This window comes from Penicillium griseofulvum, assembly GCF_001561935.1.
Source record: "Penicillium griseofulvum strain PG3 chromosome Unknown contig_86, whole genome shotgun sequence".
NCBI lineage: Eukaryota > Fungi > Ascomycota > Eurotiomycetes > Eurotiales > Aspergillaceae > Penicillium > Penicillium griseofulvum.
In genome coordinates, this window is record NW_024467473.1 from 1,007,975 (window position 1) to 1,026,739 (window position 18,765).

Sequence of the window (18,765 nt, forward strand, 5' to 3'; positions counted from 1 at the left end):
AAAGACACCAAAAAAAGACACCAAAAAAGACCATATGTGGGAAGAAATGAAGAGCATGAAGTATATCGTAATGACTAATCATGACCAACAGCGTTCTGTGCGGTACTAGAGGCGCCAGAAACAAGACTTTCGCCGGCACCAACGGCATTGCCAGCGATGGCAAGTCCACTATTGGCAAGGTTGGGAATGGTTTCGATGGTCTCCCCAAGCGCGGCAGTTCCATCGCGCTTGAGGACACCGGCCAGGCCTCCAGGCTTGCCTCCTTGGATAATGGCGGGAATGGCGGGAATGGCGGGAATGGCGCCTCCAAGAGTGCTACCAACAAGGTCGTCGAGCTGACGCTTCGCAGCTGGATTGACACCGTCAATGACGTGCTCAGCAGTACCAACGGCACCAGTCAGGTCGGCAGCTTTGGCTTCGTGGATAATGGAAGGAACGGCGCCTCCGAAAGGAATACCAACAAGGTCATTGAGTTGACGTTTGTGGGAGGGCCTGGCGTCAGCGATGGCATTTTCGGCAGTGCCAGCGGCATCAGAGACAATGCTTTCACCCGTACCAACAGTAGTACCAGCAAGGGTAACAGCGCTGTTAGCAAGGCGTGGGATGGTGTTGACTGTCTCGCCAAGAGCAGCAGTACCGTCACGCTTGAGGGCGCCAGTGAGGCCACCAGTGAGGCCGCTAGTGGTGGAGGTGACAGGCGCAACAAACTTAGCAGCGACGCCTGTGACACCACCAACAGCACCCTCAATACCAGATACAGTGCCTCCCACATTTCCAAGGCTGGGAAGAGCGGCAGAGTAGCCCAAGGCAGCGAGTGCGAGTGAAATGGTCAACCCAGTGAACTTCATTGTTGCGATGATTGTGAAGATTCGAAGGGTTAAAAAGAGAGAGTGATTTGGTGAAGAAGAGGTGTATGGGTGGAAAAGGAGTGACTGAAAGTGAATGAATGATTTGAGTATAGAAAAGAACGCAAAGCTGCTGGATCTAGAGGCCGTTATATACACTTTTTGGGGGTTGTTTTGGCGATATGCTCCGCACGGTCATCGGAAGCTCTATCGTCTGGGATCATCAAGGGCGATATTGTTAGAACGACTATTATTATCATAACTGGTGGTAACTGGCGCCAATCCATGAAGCCGCACAGGTAGTTTCATTTTAGCGGAGATTGCGCGAAAGAAGGGATTGCCCACATTGTCTCAAGCAAGAATGAGTGGCATGTTTCAAGCGATATGGTTGGAGCGAATCGTTAGCAAGGTTGACCCTGATAAACGAGCTAGTAAATTATGGAAGCTTGTTCTGCTTTGCGGGATAGTTGGGGTTACCTCAAATAGGTTGATACATATGGAGAAGTTTGCGACGTGGGAAATTTAGCATGGCTTCTTCGAACTTGTGTTACCAAGTCAAATATTTCTCCGCCAGAAGAAGATTAACACCAGCCAACCATCAGGGTAACCTCGAAAACCAAGTGAAGGATGTATATCACCGCATTGACCGTAGGCCTAGGCAAGGGTCATTATATCCGGGGCTCACTTTGTGTTGATCGCCGGCTTTCCCAGGGGGAACATTTGAACTTGAAAATCAACCCAATTTCCTTCGGAGGTCCTTGCGTCGACTCTGCATAAAATCTAGCATCTACCGAGATTGTAGCTGCCGCCCTGCCTATAGTGTTTACTGGCGTATGAAGGAGGCGCACTCTATTTGGAAGTGGAACCCAAAGACGGTCTATTCTGCTGTTCGTTAAGAAGGATGAGCCAAGGAAAATGGTTCGATCAAGGTATTCATGGATGCATCATCAGGGAAGACTGTGACCACATGATCATTTGCCCAAATGAACCACCAGGAATGATCAGCTGAATGTTGACTCGCCACAAAATTATTGAGCGTGATAGACTAAATCAAGAAAGCCAACATGTAGCAAATCACTAACAAGCTGTCGTACGGAGCGAACTGTTTTCAACTACATACTCCGTCGTGCTAGATAGGTCACTCATATCAGGTACTGTAGAGCGCAGAGGCCTGGATATAATCTCCAATTTGGATGACGATGGCACTCGATAATACAGACAGTTAGATACTGTAGCACGACCATGATCTAATAGTGACCTGCCAGCCCTATTGCATAAGAGGAAGTAGAAGGGGGCATAAGTGTGTTATTGTTGTGCTCATTCATTGACATGGATTGAAGCAGGCAATATCTGCCAGAGACATGCTCTCTTCCTATGTGAAATCAGGAGATAGGGTTTAAAGCTGAAGACTGGTGTTAAATCCGGGTGGAGGTTTCGAAATGCCGCTCTGGAGAGTTGATGTTCTATTAGTGTAAGGTTTGTGCAGTTTGCCTTATTTGTGTTGTTTGTCTCTTATTGGTGGTGTTGATGTTTTGGAATGTGGCAGGCAACGGTTGATGCCTGAGGCCACAGGCGTTGTCACGTCAACAGCCACCACTAGTCCCAAATAGGTAAGGCACAACATAACAGTGGCATGGCAGCTGCCCCAAACATCATGAACTCGAACTTTGTATTCTCCTTTTCTTCTATTACACCTGTACAGGTCTTTGGCATCCCTCTCATTTTCTCTCTATTCTTAACCTATACTCATAGATCTATCTCTCTCAGTTTGATCATGAGTGTTTAGGTCTTACTTTTACCGCGACTATTTTCTTACCATTGGCTTTGCTATCCTCCGAGTCACACCAGAACAACAGGACCTGTAACGGTACCATATTGATCTATCTTCGCTGTTTATCAGCGTTACACAATCACTCCAGGTCTAGGCGGCTGTCAACAAACAACCACCAATATGACTACCGACTTCAACCACGGCGGCCAGATGATCGAGTACATCCAAGGTTGGTACAATGTTTTTCGACAACTTGAATGTCTTCCACCCAGCGTCCAGAGCTAAGAAAAATCATTATCTAGACCGTCTCTACCTCGCATCTTATGATTCTGCTCCCAGCTCCAGAACCCCGTTTCCCTTCCATCTGGACGCACCCAAATCCCCAAGCAAGCGCGCACGTGCCCAGCCCGCCACTCCGAGCAAGCGACGCTCCCCGGTGTATTTCACCGTCGATGATACTCTTCTTTACAATGCCTTCCACGCTGATTTCGGCCCACTCCACATTGGTCACCTCTACCGGTTTGCTGTGCTTTTCCATGAGATCCTTGGCGATCCAGCCAACAGCGACCGCCCAGTGGTCTTCTACAGCAAGACTGATGCCCGGAGTCGCGCCAATGCGGCATGCCTGGTTGCATGCTATATGGTCATGATTCAATCCTGGCCACCTCATTTGGCTCTGGCACCCATCGCACAGGCAGACCCTCCTTACATGCCTTTCCGCGATGCTGGATACAGCCAGGCAGATTTCATTTTGAACATTCAAGATGTCGTTTATGGAGTGTGGAAGGCAAAGGAGCAGTCTCTTTGCGGACTTCGCGACTTCAATCTTGAGGAGTAAGTCGCACTGTATACAACAACCGAATACTTAAAGCTGACTTGATTCAATAGATACGAGAAATTTGAGCGAGTCGATATGGGTGACTTTAACTGGGTGACACCAGACTTCCTTGCCTTTGCATCTCCTCAGCAGCAGCCGGTGGCACCCATCCCTGTAAACACGGCTGAATACAACGCCTTGCCCACAACACTCTCGGAAATCTCTTCCTCAAAACTCCCTACGCCATTCAAGAATGTTCTCGCCCATTTCCACCAGCGCAACATTGGTCTCGTTGTACGACTCAACTCAGAGCTGTACTGCCCATCTTACTTCACTGCAATGGGAATCTCGCATATTGATATGATCTTCGAGGATGGCACATGTCCTCCTCTACAACTAGTCAGACGATTTATCAAAATGGCACACGAGATGATCACCATCAAGAAGAAGGGTATTGCAGTTCACTGCAAAGCAGGCCTGGGTCGTACGGGCTGCTTGATTGGTGCTTACCTGATCTACAAATATGGATTCACCGCAAATGAAGTAATTGCCTTCATGAGATTTATGCGACCCGGTATGGTCGTTGGACCTCAGCAGCACTGGCTCCACCTTAACCAGGGTGCTTTCCGTGAATGGTGGTTTGAGGATAGCATGCGGGAGAAGCTAGCACAATCCACACCTGTCACTCCGCGAGTGTCAACCAAGAAGCGCACTAGCAACGGAGTGGTCTCGACCCCACCAAACAATAGCCACACCAAACGCGCAGCCCTCGGAGAGATTGATCACAATGAAGCTGCAGCTTACCCAGACCAAGACCTTCCTGCGCCAACCCCTGGCCAGCCTCGCAAGTCCCACCGGAAGGACTCACGCCACCACCCTTATTCCAGAACTGCCTCCGGATCCCTCGCTGTTGAAAACGAGCAGCGCAGCCAACGCAGCCACAGGAAGAGTAACGAGAGCAGTGAGAGCGAAGAAGAGATTCAGCTTCGCCGGTTAGCGCAACGGTCATCCAGATCTCCTGTTGCCTCGCCCACATCACGGTCTATCAGTTACTCTGCCACTGTCACAGCCAGCTACACCTTGACAGAAGACAACCACAAGGATCAGGAGAACTGGGTTGATCACTCAGCCCCTAAGACTCCTGTGACCCGCAAGAGTGGCGCTGCCCCTATTTCGGTCAGCAAAGTTCGCTCCAGCCCTCGTCGGGCAACGGAAAATACCCGCAGCGAGTCTCGCGGTGTTCGCAAGCCTAGTGGTCGTATTGGTAGCAATACCATCAGCCCTGCACGGGCAATCAAGACCATCCACTAAACGTTCTGTTCTCTTCCTTCGTCCCTAGGAACTCTGCATGTTTCCTCGGGGCGCTTCTTCTTCCATTCTTCTCGTCCCACGGGGACAATACTTCTGCATACCCCTTTTCCGTGATGCATCTGGATGCTTTTTAATGTTTGAGTTTGCAAATCTCGGTCTGTTGTTTACTGGAGCGAATACTGGTTATTGGGCATGTTGTGCACGGCGTTTGGTTTTGTTGTTGATTGACGAACCCTCAGCTGCCTTGCAACTGGGTACCGATTCACCTCGTGCCACATGTTGTTTTGTCTGTAGGTTTCACTCCTGGATGTGTCAATTCTATGTCGATATGACAATGCTGTTCATGAATTCCCTCTACATTTCCATTTCTAAATCTTCTAAATTTCGTATTCCTTGGTCTAAATGGTCGGTTGTAGAGCTCAATCATCTGTAGAGCTCAATCATCTGAGGTAGACTATCCACGGGTAGGTGCTTGACTTCGTTCCTCGGCCATGCCTTCAATGGTGTTCCATATAGCATCACTTGCATATAGGCTCTACAAGGGGTGCCGTTTGCGCAGAAAAAAGCGTGAATATTCCATATTTCTCGTATGCTCACTATTTCATGTCCCAAAAGCGAGACCATAATCGTCGCCACTCAATTTCTCAGTTGGCAGCCAAAAACTGTATGCAGCGTTAGCGCTCGTTCCATTCCATACGAAACAACGAAACCTCACCTCTTGAGCTTCTTCCTCTTCAACAGTAGAGCTATCCACCTCGCTCTTCCCAATAAGCCCAAGCTTCCCCTTCCTCACGAACCACCACAGCTCCCTCCGATCCCCACCTAGCTCCTCCCGCAGCATTTTACCCTTCAACTGGCGCATAAAGTCATTATACACACCCGGTTCCTCATAATCCACTAGCTCTTCGCGCATAGTCCCGAGGCCCTCGATAACGCGGTCGTAATTCGAGTGACCGAGACTGTGTGTAACCTGGTTCTCAATGATCTTAGCCATTTGCTGCACAGCGTCGTGGATTGCGTCGATGTTTTCCGCGCGGGAGAGTGTTTGCTTGAATTCCGGAATTGCGTTCTTTGTTGAAATTTTCGTTCGCTTTGGTTCGAGGCTGAGGAGGGCATCGACATCCAGACCGGACAGGGGTTTTTCTGTTTCGCGTTGACGTTTACGCCCTTTTGTCTTTGGTGGAACTGTATAAAACGGAATGTAATGATGAGTAGGGCTTCTTCTAAATGTAGTTTGAGAATTGGTTTTACCTTTCTTGACATCTGCCGTGGACATCAATTTCTCAAGATGGGACTTGGCGTTCTTGACCATCTCTTCTGGTGGGTGTGCGAATTCGGTGAGCCGCTCTGAGGGGTCGAGGACAGGGTCGTTGGGATGCACAGCACGGTATCGAACGGCTGATTCGATGCGGTGTAGTAATGGTGAGAAAGACTCGTCAATTGGGAGATCGTTAGTGGGTTCCCTGAGTCTTTTGGTTAGCTGGCTGGCTGGATAACCAAGTAAATTCCACCTACCCTTCATCATTCGTGGTGACGAATTCCATGCTGTCCACGTAATTACTCATCGCATCTTTCAAAGCGGCGCTTGGAAGGTTGCGGTGTTCAGTTACCACCTTGCCGGAGACAGTGATGATTTTATCCAAAGGTGGGAACCGATATGACCGTACGTCTTCTGCAAATGGAAGCTGTACTTCGATTAAGCACTCATAGTCTGCCTCGATAGACGGAGCTAGCAACACGAGCATCGGTGGTTTGGATTCTTTGGTCACTAATCGGGCAACCGCATAGGCATCTGTTTCGTAGAGTGCATGAATGAGCGAAGACAACGCAAGAGACGCATTGTCATTTGCACGCTGAGGAATGATGATATTCGTGTTGGACATGTGCAAGTATCGGTCATACTAAGTCACAGAATTAGCTGTTATAACGCTTGAGATTGGCATGGAGACACACCTGTTCCTTCAGAACGAAGCCGATCAGCCCCATACCAGCAAAGGTTTGTAGATTTGCAATATTCTCATCAGTTTGCTCAATAGCAACTGCTGTACGTCCATACTCGTACCCCTTGGCGAGGTCGTCGCGTTCAACGTCAACCTTACCACCCGGTGCGGACTCGTCTGTGATCTGATATGTCCGTGATGTTCGCACTGGGGCAAGAGCGTCCCCTTCAATATTGCCTTTACCCGGTGCTTGGCTTCCGGGTTCGGTACCAGAACGTGGCACGAACGAGCTCGCTGAGATCGGCTTGGCGACGTATGTCCGGAAATATCGCTCCACGGGTATGGTGATTGCTGTGTCATACTCTTCGGGATTGCCGAGCATGAGATTTCCTTTGAAAGATGGCATGCTTTTGGTTACTTTGATGCGGGGAATATCTAATTCCGAAACAGCTTGCTCCAGCGTTCCATAAACACCATCGCAATCCTCAGTTAGGCGTCGGAGAAGGGACTCGTTTTCAGCCTGCAAAGAACTTGATTAACGTCATACTATAACGCATTGAAGACGACTTGGTACCTTTTGGCTATCTTTATCTTCTTCCTTTACGCCATACTCCGCGTCGTCAAAATCGGCACCACTAGATAATGTTAGCATGAACGTGAAGTCTCATCAGTAAGAAACATACATGACCACCAACTCAATGTTGACTTCTTTCATCTTTTCAATAATGCCTTCAATACTGTCATCGCTCATCACACCGGTGCCATTGGTCACCAGAATGATCTTGCGCTTGTATTTGTTTTTCTTGGTGTACTCAAGGATCATCTGTATGGCGATGACAATAGAAGAGATAGCTTGTATAAAGTCAGAACTAGTAGTTTGACGAGTATCTAGCTGTCACATACCATCGCCTTGGTTCGTTCTGCTGGGTTTGATTATCTCTCGCAGTTTCCGAATATCAGGCATAAGGACCCTGAAAGACAATTTAGTCAAGTGATTCGACGGGAGATAGTAAAACTATCACGCCACACGTACTGTCCAAGACCAAAAAGGACGGAGATATTAGAGAAGTTCTCTTTTTCCAGGTCGTTGATAGTTTCTGTTCTAAGCATGAGACAGGGCTCCCAATACGTGCTGACTGGTAGGCTACTCACCATCTGTCCTGAGACCAACTACGCCAACCGTAGCAGTCTTGCGACCGGTAGCCACCTGGAATTGTCAGTTCTCTGGCGTTGAATAAAGCTAATTCACATACCGTGGCGGTGATCCTATCCCAGACATACTGCATGGCCCATTCGAGATCTGTCATAGGACGGCCATGGTGGCACTCGCCCATAGACCGTCCCATGTCTACAATGTAAACTGTAGCCTCTTTTTCCGCCATGATGATGATGATGATGTTGTGGAAATTGCAAGTCAAAATTGCTTGAGGCTCAAGACAACAGGCAGACGCGTGATATTTCCACTTGCGGTTTAGACCGAAACGCGAAGGCACATGACATCACACAACGTATTTGTTGGTGCTTGGTGGTCTGTGCGTCGCTATGAGACAGCGCGACCTATTTGGCAGTGGCAATAAAGTTTTTACTAAGAGCTAGGTCGTGTCGATAACTGCCACTTCCCCTCCCTGCAACCTCAAATCGACTTTATCACCAACTCAACTCTCCCGAGGTCATAACATATCCGAAATCATGGATCCTCGCCCCTATCATATTCTGAGGTTTGTTTATTGGCGAAAATTAGGCTCATACATACACTAATATGAGGTAGCTACGGCACCCTTCTAGGGACACAGTTCTACCAGGTGAGATCGATATCTGAACCAGGCGCATATCAAATTGTCCCCTCCAAAAGTATTGTCTGACATATGTGAAGTCCTTTGTCGGAGGCTTCGTTGCCTTCCGCGCTCTTCCGCGGCCCCAGTTCGCTAGCCTGCAGAGCGCCATCTTCCCCGTCTACTTCTCATTGCAGACTGCGCTACCTGTAGTGGTTGCCTTGACTGCTTCTCGCGGCGGACAGGTATTGGGTCTGTCTGGTCTAGCTGCACCTGAGAATCGCCTTGACACTCTTCTGCCTCTGGCAACTGTGGCAGCCACCGGGTTGGTGAACATGTTTGTGTTGCGTCCCCTCACAACTAGTGTGATGCGCGAGCGCAAGCATCAAGGTACGCTAGCTGCTGTCACTATGTTTAGTTAATTGAATATTCTAACCTTCACAGAAACCCGTGATGGAAAGAGGAGCTATGACCCGGCGCCTCACTCCAAGGAGATGCTGGCCCTGAACAAGAAGTTTGGCCGTTTGCATGGTATCTCAAGCTTGGTCAATTTGGCCAGCCTGATTGCTACAGTCTGGTACGGTGTCGTTCTGAGCAAGAGACTTGAGTAATTTGACAACAGCAATCAATAACAATGCTGAACGGATGGCCCAATGCACATAGCCCTTGTACGCATTTCTGTCATTTTCTCCCTCTGTCTACTGTATCCCTTGGTTATCCATATGAACTACTCTGTATAAATGAAAATACATAATTTGTTTCGCCCTTTAATGGTCACGGTGATCTATCCCATGATGTAGATATTGTACAAAAGGATGTCGCTGCCTCAAGAGCTAGCAATTACTTTGCCTGGCATCATTCATATGTATCATCTCCACAAAGCTAGAGCTCAGTAATATGCCAAGCATACCCCGTCCACGCCCTATATCCGACTAAAATCGGACCAGTTCATTCGGGAATAGCTGCTACTGCGCACGAATAACAAACCAACACCATCTCTTACTAGGTCTGCAGCATCTGGTCTTTATGCCCCCTGTCTCCCTTATTTCCTTCCTTGGATGTAATATCACCCACTTCTGCAAGACGCTCGGCACCTTGATAGAATTCTGGCAGAGGCTCCAGTTTCTGACGAAGGATCCAGACACGGAAGTGCCACAAAGCATTCTTGATCTGGAACGAAGCATGCTTGCGCGTCGAGACAGAGAATACTTGATCCAGTTCCTCGAGAGTAAGAGCTAAAGACAAAATATTAGCGCAGTTAATCTCAGGTAGGGTCAGAACACTTACACTTTGTTTCAGGCACAAACAACAGGACCAAAAACCAGCCTATTACACACCAAGCAGCATACCAACCGAAGGCACCCTGGGGTTTGAAAGAATCAACCAGATGCGGCCAAGTGAAGGATAAAATGAAATTGAAGCACCAGGTAGTCGCTGTCGCCCATGACATACCAACGTCGCGGACTTGCAGCGGGAAGCATTCGGCGGCATATGCGAATGGGACGGGCCCTTCTCCAGGAGAGTAGAAGATTTCAAACAGGTACATGCCCGTCGTGACCATTGCAACCCTCTTTTTGCTCGTTTCATTCCCCTCTTCGATCCAGAAGGAAAAGCCAGTCCACAGGAGAGTGATAGCGAGGAAGGGAAAAGTGAACAGTAGCAAGTTCCGGCGACCCCAGGTATCAATAGTGAAGAAGGCTGGTAGGGCAAAGACCCAGTTGAGAATGCCGGTTCCCATGGATGCGAGTAGCGCACTAGTCAGGCTGTAACTTGCTTCAGTGAAGACAGAGGTAGAGTAGTAGGCGATGACGTTGACTCCACAGAATTGCTGCATGAACATCACGATCCAGCTAGCGAGCGTGGCACGGCGGTTTCGGGGAATAGTAAAGAGCTCAATGAACATCGTGAAGAAGTTCTTGCCCTTGTTGATCTTTCGTTCAATTTCAACGCCCACGTGTGCATAATACAAATCTCTTGCGGCCTGAATGTCTGTTGGTCGGAGGACACGGAAATTGGCGTAAGCGTTTTGAATTTTGCCTTGCTGGATCAGCCATCTTGGAGACTCAGGGCAGAAGTAGACTTGAGCACAGACAATAAGTGGCAGTACAACAGTGGATCCTAGCATGAGACGCCAACTGATGTCTCGGTCTAGACTCATGAAAGCAACACCCATTATGTTACCCAGCATGATACCGAAGGCCGTCCACATTTGCCACATCATAACGAGAGCACCTCGGATTGGAGCAGGGGAGCATTCTATTGAATAATCAGAAAAAGGTCAAAGAAAGTCATGCGACGACACTTACCCGCGGCATATACAGGCACTGTACTCGATTTCGACCCGATTCCCAGACCGAGGACAAAACGGGCAATGAAAAGATTGACCCAGGTATTTGCAACACCTTCCCATACTGAGGCAACAGCTGCAATCACGCATGAGATGAAAATTGTACCACGTCGGGCAAATAATCGATTTAGGGGCTCAGTAAGCCAGCAACCGACAATCGCGCAAGCTAAGTATGGGGCACCAACAACAAGGCCTTGGATGTTTTTGGAAGTGATGTTAAGTTGCTATGACAAAAGGTTAGCTTATGCTAGCAAATCAATGATGAAACACGTACATCTTCAGCAAAGTAGATAGCCTGGGCACCATTATTGACGGTCTCATCCATGCCTTGAACAGCCGCGGCCAAAGAACACATTGCTAGAGGAAAAGAAAGTTAGCCTAGGCGAGTGGATCGCTTGATTCCCAAACGTACATGCTAAAAAGTATAACTGCCACGGCTGTGACCACTTGTGAGTATGTTCACGTACAAGGGCCTCCCTCTCTTCCTCTGATAACTCAGGAAGACTGGTTGCCGATGCAGGATCTTGCGAAATGAGAGCACCCTTCTTGAAAGTCTCGACATGATCCATCAAATCGTACTTAGTACAAAATTCGACAACATCTTTAAAGAGCTGTTCGCGGGGAATTCCGGCAAGAGGGTTTTCGAAGACGGCATTAAGATTACCAAGAGAGCGGCTCTCGAGGTCTATCTTCTCTTCCTTGTGAGCGTATGTAGGATCTGGGCTCCCCTCTACATGCTCTATCTTCTCCGCAGTGGAGTCGGTCATTTCATTTTCCTTCATACTGGATAAGTATAGAGTGTCAAACGACGATCCGATATGCCATGAAACAGTAGCAATGTACTATTATCTATCTTCTGGATGTAACCAAGTTAGCTGAAAAATATTCTCATATTAAGGATCAGAAGTAGAGTATAGTTACCTGATCAAATTTGTGGTTTATTACAGCCTATCCAGGCAGAGCTAGAGCAATAGCGAAAACAGCCTTAAGCTTCAAGTTTCAAGAGTGAGGGGACTGGAGGAGATTTGATTGCTTTATAGAACAAGCATCCCACCGCCCCCAATTTTTAGATACACTAAAGCGTCAAGCTCGCATTCAATTCCGGTTGTCTTCCAGGCGGCATTAGCCGCTAGCATATAGTGCCATTCATGTAACATGATTTAGATAGGTAGCCCGATCGGTAAAGGTGGCGGGATGTCTATCGAATCATTGGGCACTGGCCCCTTGATCCTGGGCTGGAGGATCGCCGAACAAACCGCAAAGCAGGGCAGAGCTTGGGCACGGAACAAAGAGACATCCATGTCATTGGACATTTTACAAGCGCCCGAGGTACTGAGTAAACTGGTGGATCATCAATTATTGGGCCACCACTCCGTATATGGACACTGACATCGAAGTCGCGATCTAGAGAATAAGACATTTCCGTCTTTGGGACAAGCAAAAGCCACAGCACAGGGCTGTCCTTGGAAGAAAAGTATCAGCGTGAAACTGACCAATCAGATGGGCTAATTTATAGATAATGACATCATTGTATACAACTTCTAACGGCCTCGGGAACCGGCTTGTATTTTTACGGAAGGATTATAAGCCAGAAGGATGTTAATTGGGTAGATATATAGCGTAGTGGATATTGAGGGGAAGTTATTGGCTGATGTTATAGTCAACCCACGAAGCGAAGGGCTATGCGGGGAAGAAAACAAGGACCATTCAAACAATACCACCTAGTTAAGTAATCTACGTGGGACACTAAATACAATATAAATAAATGATTCTGGTGCCCTATTTAATACTAGCCAAAATATATACGAGAAAGTGCTCCGGTCTAGCCCATAGCTCTTTGGAAATGCCGAGGCTATTAGAAATTACGGGGGTACCTACGTAGATAAATTGGTAACTTCCATGGAAGTTGGTCGGACCTGACAGCTGATTAGTACTTATCTGTCAAAGTAAAGATCCATGTATATACCAAACGACTTGCGAATGGCTGACAGACAGGTTACCATTATATAGGGACCCCCACTCTACAGATACTACGTAGATTAACCCTACCATAAAGGGTTCTAGCCTTGGAACAACCGGCTCGATACTACATTCTATCTCTCGCATGCTGGCGCGACAAATCTATTTCCATCTTTCTTAATACGTGGTTCAGGTTCTATTTTTAGGGTTTATTCTTGTGACCTAACGAGATACTTAAATAGGTCTCCAAGTAACGGAGACCATAATGATTTCAATCTAAAACTTCAGGGCTAGGTTTAAGGCTTTATAATATGAACAGTAGATAGCGTGGGGGTAGAATGGTATTATAGGGCTCGAGGCGTATGTGCCACGATGTTAGCGCTCGCACCAATCAGCGCTCGCTATCTCTAACATTATATAGAGGGAAACCATCTCCTACGTTAAGTCTTGTTATAAGATATCCTTGGCTATAGAGTAGAGGATCATAGTAAATGGACCACATGATAGCCGCACATAAATTTATGATTTCAAGATAGCAGTGTAGAGCGATTAAAAAGGCTTCACAATCTCGTCGCACTATAGCAGTCCAACTAACATCTAACTACGTAGGTCAATACCCACACATCTTCTTAACCTCTCTATCAATAGCCTTCCGCTTCGTCTTTTTTTTCGTCCTCTCCCTTCAACGTTCCTCCGGAGTAGAAGTTATGATACCTTCTGAACTGTAAGCGGGGGAATGGCCCATATACTTCTTACGTCGTCTGTGACTAGGTAGGGCGCTCCCATGTTCAAATTATCGTTGGGTCAGCGGAACAATGCACATTCTTGTATGTAGTGTTAAGGTATGAAGGTGGGTTCGGGTACGAGCCGAGCAATAAAATAACCTCGAGTCCCACTTGATTAGCAATCCACGTCAAAACGTGAGGAAGGTCCAACCTTCGAAATTCGAGTTTTATATGCAATTTCCTGTATACCTAGACAAATATCTTCCATTCCAGAAATGATTGCTAATCCGGGGAGTTTCTTTTCTTTTGACGTCAACTGCGGGTGAATTAATAATCGACGTGCTCATCCAAGGGATGGAACATGCAGAACAATTATAAGTAGCATCGAATGCCCAATTATGACCTATTGACCATCCTTCATACATTCAAACACATTCGAGAAAATAATCAAAATGGCCAATAAGACCCAAGTTCTTATTCTAGGTGCAACCGGATACATGTACGTGAAGTCTCTTTCTGTTTCAGACCAAGAAGTTCGTCGCAATGAGCTAACAAACATTTTACCAGCGGTGGCTCGATTCTTGCTGAGATACTACGATCTCCGGAGGCTTCCAAATTGAGCATATCCGCACTGATCCGTCGTTCAGACCAGGCGGCCAAGCTCGACTCTCTGGGTGTAAAGCCAATCCTGTTTGGTGGCCTGGACGACCTGGAAGCTTGCAGAAATGCTGCTTCTCAAAGTGATCGTAATGATACCATCTGTGTTCTAAAATTGATGCCCGACCCACTGACAATTCCCCAGTTGTGATCAACGCGGCATCTGCATCCCATGACAGTTCTGCTAAAGCACTGGTCGAAGGTTTAGCTCTTAGACAGAAGGCCACGGGCAAGGAAGCCTATCTTATTCATGTGAGGATGTCTTGCGATATTTCGGTATGGGCAACAAAAGCTAATGGAAGGTTTAGACTTCGGGTACCTCAATTCTGGGCGATCATCCCTACACTGGGACGCCACAGGACCAGAAAATCTGGTCTGATGAAAAGGATAACATATTTGAGATGGAGAAGAATCACCCTGAGCGCTACGGACAACGCGTGACCGATGTTACGGTTGTTGAGACCGGGTTAAGCCTTGGTGTCAAAACGTACATTGTCGTCCCTCCCACCATCTGTACGTGGAACCAATGCTACTAAAAGTGATTTCATATGCTAACACCTCGCAGACGGAAAAGGCGACGGTCCATTCGCGACTCTGAGCCAACAGGTGCCCAACCTTGCACGTTTGGCCAAAAAGCGCGGATTTGCCAGTGTAATTGAGAGTGGCAAGGGCGTACGTATGATATCTATGTCTGTTGTCCATAATTACTGACAGTGCAAAACTCTTAGATTTGGAATCATGTTCACATTGCCGATCTTTCTGCTTTCTACGGGCTTCTCTTCCGTGCTGTTATTGAGCAAAACACATGGCTTCCTTCCGGCCCAGATGCGGTATTCTTTGTTGAAAGCGGTGAACATACATGGCTACAGGTTAGCCAGGGTATTGCCGATGCCATGTGCAAGAGCGGTCTCCTGGCGACGAATGAAGTCAAGTCAATCAGCCTGAAGGATGCAGCTGCGGAAATTACTGGGGGTAACGAGAGTCTTGCAGAGATCTCCCTTGCATCAAAGTAAGTGAGTCCCTTTTTTAATGGAATAATAAATTAATATCTTGTGTAGTTCGAGAGCTCGGGCTGATTTTGCCCGGAATCGACTTGGTTGGAATACGCCTCGGGGATTAGAAGACTTCTTGAACCACTTCGATGCCGAAGTAGCAGCTATGCTTGGAGAGCTGAGAGGTTAGGCGTGAAGTGTTTCGATGCCTACTTTTTGTCCGGTATAGGCTTGGCTCACTGTCGGAAGGGAAATACTTCCCGAGGCCCGCCCGGGGTATTGGTCCACCTCTTGCTTGGCGTATATGCCAATTAATAGCCTGAGGCACCAAATAGTATGCAAACTTTACAAACGAAAACTTGGGAGCACAAAGGTCCGAAAAGGTCTTAACACGCGATTTCCTAAATTCAAACATTGAAGTTCTAGAATCCTGCATGTGTCCATAAACCAAAAAAATAACTTACCAGCTTGCATAAAATACGTTACGGATTACAATATCAAAAATTCCCAGTATGTATTATTGAGACTTGGGCCGACTATCATTACGGAGTACGGTGAGTGGAATGAAGTTCACTTTCTTCCGAGTGGCGACCAAACTACCGGGATGTCAGTGCGAGTTGAACAATTTTCAGATACGAGTAACAAAAGTACAAACTTCAAAAGTTACACTTGTTCCGCCCCGCTAGAGTCAATGCATGGGCATATTAGCAGTTTGGTTTTTGGCCACAATAGAAGGTATCAATCTGACATTATTTGCGGAGTCCACATATAAACGTCAAATTCTAATTTAAAGTACTCAACAGAAGTACCTACAACATACACAATATTCCCAAAATCGATGAACATAAATTACATCCGTGGACCTCGACCCGCTAGACTGCACATCTTATTGGCTAATAAAAGCCTCTTTTGTGTTCTGCGGATCATCACCCAATAATGAGCTAATCAGCTTAGAGCGATCAATACGCTAGCTGTTGTCGAACCACTTAGGTTTTCCAACTGACTCCCATTGAAGACTGTTGTCCGGGAGAGGGATGGGGTACTCCAAAAATGAAGTAAAAGGTTCATGCAGGCTTCTGTACGGACGCAAAGGAGTACTTATCCGGCTGACGGTACAAATGATATTCCTGAATACCTTGATACATACGTATTTTGTGTGTTGTAATAGCGCTCGACCCGACAGTCTGGGACGCTAACAATTGCCTGAAGACAGAGGGGTCATAAGACTGCGGTGTGCTTGCAGTTTTCACTTTCCACTTTTTTTTTCCTCTGATCCCTTCCACCTATTTACAACGCGCTTTCGCTGAGTTGCTGTGAATCGGAAAGATGGCTGAAGATAATCAAGATACCCGAGATCCTCAGGATACTCAAGATACTCAAGATACCCAAGCTCCGCACCGCGCATCGACCCCGGTCGAGCCTGATGTTAGTATTTACTGCCCGTTTCTGCACATTTCTGCTTATTTAACTAACTTTATATTAGTCTGACATTGATGGGGGCTCATTATACTCTGAATCGTAAGACCAGTCACTTTTGATGATGTGTATATCCTATTGACCATCATAGACTTGACAATGCCAGTTACACCACAAGTGTGACATCAAGTGTGTTGGACTATCAGTATGTTAATGGCTATAAAAAAATGTGTTCAATGGTTGCTAACAATCGCAGATATGAAGTGTGTTTCATCACCATTGATCACGACCTCGGCTAATAAGATGCAGAACGGTCGCAGATATCATTCATACCATGAAGGAGAATACTTGCTGGTACGCCCTATCAGCGTATAGTCTCTGTCTCAGACTAATGTTCAAACAGCCAAATGATGAACGGGAACAAGATCGCCTTGATCTGGTTAGTTTTTTCATCTTTATTCCGACACAAAATGCTAATGAGTAACAGAGCCACCACGTTTACCTAATGATTCTCAAAGGAGAATTGTGCCAAGCTCCAGTCAAAGACCCAAAGCGAGTACTGGATCTCGGGACAGGAACAGGATTATGGGCCATCGAATATGCAGAGTAAGTTCTCTGCCCATATATGTCTATCAAATATACCCCTAACAAGCAATATAGTACGAACCCAAATGCACAGGTGATTGGTATGGGCAATATCTACAGCCACGATCAAAGCGTTGGCTAACTGAAACAGGAATTGATCTAAGCGCTATTCAACCATCATGGTACGTGTTACTGCCATATTGGCTTCTTTATAATATTAATATATGTCCAGGGTGCCCCCAAACTGCCGCTTCGAGATCGACGACTTCGAACAACCATGGTCATACAGCAAGCCATTTGACTATATCCATGGGCGCGAATTAGAAGGTTCCATCCGTGACCATGATATCCTCTTCAAACAGGCATACGACAACCTGAATCCCAATGGATGGTTCGAAATGGCGAGCTTCGACGTCAACACTTATTCGGACGACGGAACTCACCTCGGCGCAACGAACTTTCTCTTATCCATCAAGCACATTCACGAATCATCCCGTATGTTTGGTAAGGACATGACATCGTCCCCATCCTGGAAATCTCGGATGGAGAAGGCCGGGTTCGTGAATGTCAAAGAAGATGTTTACAAGGTATGTTCCGCTATGTCTTGATGGAAATAAACCCCATGCTTATTGGTAAATAGTTGCCCCAAAGCCCATGGCCCAAAGACCCCAAGCTCAAGGAGCTTGGCCGGTACCATCAAGTCAACATGCTTGAAGCCATGCCTATTTACACATACGCGTTGTTTTCAAGAGTACTTGGGTGGACACGCGCCGAGATTGAGGGGTTGTTGGCGGGAATTCGAATGGAGCTGCGGGATACCTCGCATCACCTGTACACTAAATTGCGAGTAGTTTACGGTCAGAGACCTTGAGGACCTGTGACTGCCTAACCGATAGGAACAGAAATCTTTTGTCCCAAGTCATATTCCACGGATGCTTCTAAGTTTAAATTTAAACATGCGTTACGGGACTCGGGAGTCCCCACAGTTAGTCTCTCCACTGTTAGTGCCTCAATTGTTCTCTTCTGTCTGTTATTTACTGTTTTCTTACTGCCTCTTCGAGATCGAAATACAGATATAATCAGCAGAGAGATGCAATTAATATGTATTAAGATATTATGGATTATGAGTTATCGAGAGAGAGAAGATAGAAGAGGCTATCTGTATATCTTGGAAGCAGCCAACCCCTCAACATCCCAGGAAGGCCCCCAGCAAGATACGACCCTCGAAAAAAGGGTAACGCCGTCTTGCAAAATAGTCCCTGTCTAGGTTCCGCAAAGCAAACGCCATTATTTTGAAAGTGTTCATCGGTATCGTGAAAAAATAAGATGCTTCGGAAAGCAGTCGGGGGCCAGGTTGATAGTAGGAAGATCGCATATCTTGCATGTCCACTCTCGTTGAAGGAATGGCGTTCTCAATGTAGAAAAAATCCACTCTTCTGATGTCTTGACCAAAAGAATGCCGAGTCCTATCTTCAAAGCAATATTAGATGACAAGTTCGATCATGATGCAGCAGGCTACAAATCACTCACCATTGTCAAGCTATCTTTGCCCAGAATAACGACCCGGTGGGAAAGTGTACTCGTCATCAATGTCCTCTTTAGCTGCCATGAGAGGTCCCCATTCCTTT

The 18,765-nt window shown here is 46.9% G+C and overlaps 7 protein-coding genes across 7 annotated transcripts; 4 read left to right on the forward strand and 3 right to left on the reverse strand.

Moving 5' to 3' along the window:
* Positions 1–74: 74 nt before the first annotated feature.
* PGRI_037240 (uncharacterized protein) lies at positions 75–848 on the reverse strand (the record flags this gene model as incomplete). The annotated part of the gene is made up of 1 exon (XM_040791437.1): positions 75–848. The coding sequence occupies one exon, from the start codon at positions 846–848 to the stop codon at positions 75–77; it is 774 nt and encodes a 257-aa protein (XP_040645514.1).
* A 1,948-nt stretch (positions 849–2,796) lies between these two features.
* On the forward strand, positions 2,797–4,744 carry cdcA (phosphoprotein phosphatase CDC14; the record flags this gene model as incomplete). Its single annotated transcript, XM_040791438.1, has 3 exons — positions 2,797–2,845; positions 2,889–3,450; positions 3,505–4,744. 3 exons carry the CDS (start codon positions 2,797–2,799, stop codon positions 4,742–4,744), a joined length of 1,851 nt encoding a protein of 616 aa, XP_040645515.1.
* Positions 4,745–5,388: 644 nt separating this feature from the next.
* Positions 5,389–8,066, reverse strand: PGRI_037260 (ATP-dependent DNA helicase 2 subunit KU80; the record flags this gene model as incomplete). The annotated part of the gene is made up of 11 exons (XM_040791439.1): positions 5,389–5,406; positions 5,460–5,929; positions 5,996–6,207; positions 6,260–6,645; positions 6,698–7,204; positions 7,259–7,319; positions 7,368–7,536; positions 7,588–7,655; positions 7,718–7,781; positions 7,837–7,891; positions 7,938–8,066. 11 exons carry the CDS (start codon positions 8,064–8,066, stop codon positions 5,389–5,391), a joined length of 2,139 nt encoding a protein of 712 aa, XP_040645516.1.
* Positions 8,067–8,373: 307 nt separating this feature from the next.
* Positions 8,374–9,067, forward strand: PGRI_037270 (DUF4149 domain-containing protein; the record flags this gene model as incomplete). The annotated part of the gene is made up of 4 exons (XM_040791440.1): positions 8,374–8,402; positions 8,453–8,486; positions 8,558–8,846; positions 8,901–9,067. The coding sequence occupies 4 exons, from the start codon at positions 8,374–8,376 to the stop codon at positions 9,065–9,067; spliced, it is 519 nt and encodes a 172-aa protein (XP_040645517.1).
* A 391-nt stretch (positions 9,068–9,458) lies between these two features.
* Positions 9,459–11,585, reverse strand: PGRI_037280 (Major facilitator superfamily domain, general substrate transporter; the record flags this gene model as incomplete). The annotated part of the gene is made up of 6 exons (XM_040791441.1): positions 9,459–9,691; positions 9,744–9,782; positions 9,909–10,712; positions 10,763–11,027; positions 11,078–11,160; positions 11,216–11,585. 6 exons carry the CDS (start codon positions 11,583–11,585, stop codon positions 9,459–9,461), a joined length of 1,794 nt encoding a protein of 597 aa, XP_040645518.1.
* A 2,354-nt stretch (positions 11,586–13,939) lies between these two features.
* On the forward strand, positions 13,940–15,326 carry PGRI_037290 (uncharacterized protein; the record flags this gene model as incomplete). Its single annotated transcript, XM_040791442.1, has 7 exons — positions 13,940–13,986; positions 14,055–14,233; positions 14,290–14,396; positions 14,453–14,657; positions 14,710–14,816; positions 14,873–15,153; positions 15,203–15,326. The coding sequence occupies 7 exons, from the start codon at positions 13,940–13,942 to the stop codon at positions 15,324–15,326; spliced, it is 1,050 nt and encodes a 349-aa protein (XP_040645519.1).
* A 1,136-nt stretch (positions 15,327–16,462) lies between these two features.
* On the forward strand, positions 16,463–18,008 carry PGRI_037300 (class I SAM-dependent methyltransferase; the record flags this gene model as incomplete). Its single annotated transcript, XM_040791443.1, has 11 exons — positions 16,463–16,561; positions 16,620–16,654; positions 16,704–16,757; positions 16,809–16,815; positions 16,862–16,906; positions 16,956–16,991; positions 17,040–17,158; positions 17,213–17,238; positions 17,289–17,319; positions 17,370–17,724; positions 17,778–18,008. The coding sequence occupies 11 exons, from the start codon at positions 16,463–16,465 to the stop codon at positions 18,006–18,008; spliced, it is 1,038 nt and encodes a 345-aa protein (XP_040645520.1).
* Positions 18,009–18,765: the final 757 nt, after the last annotated feature.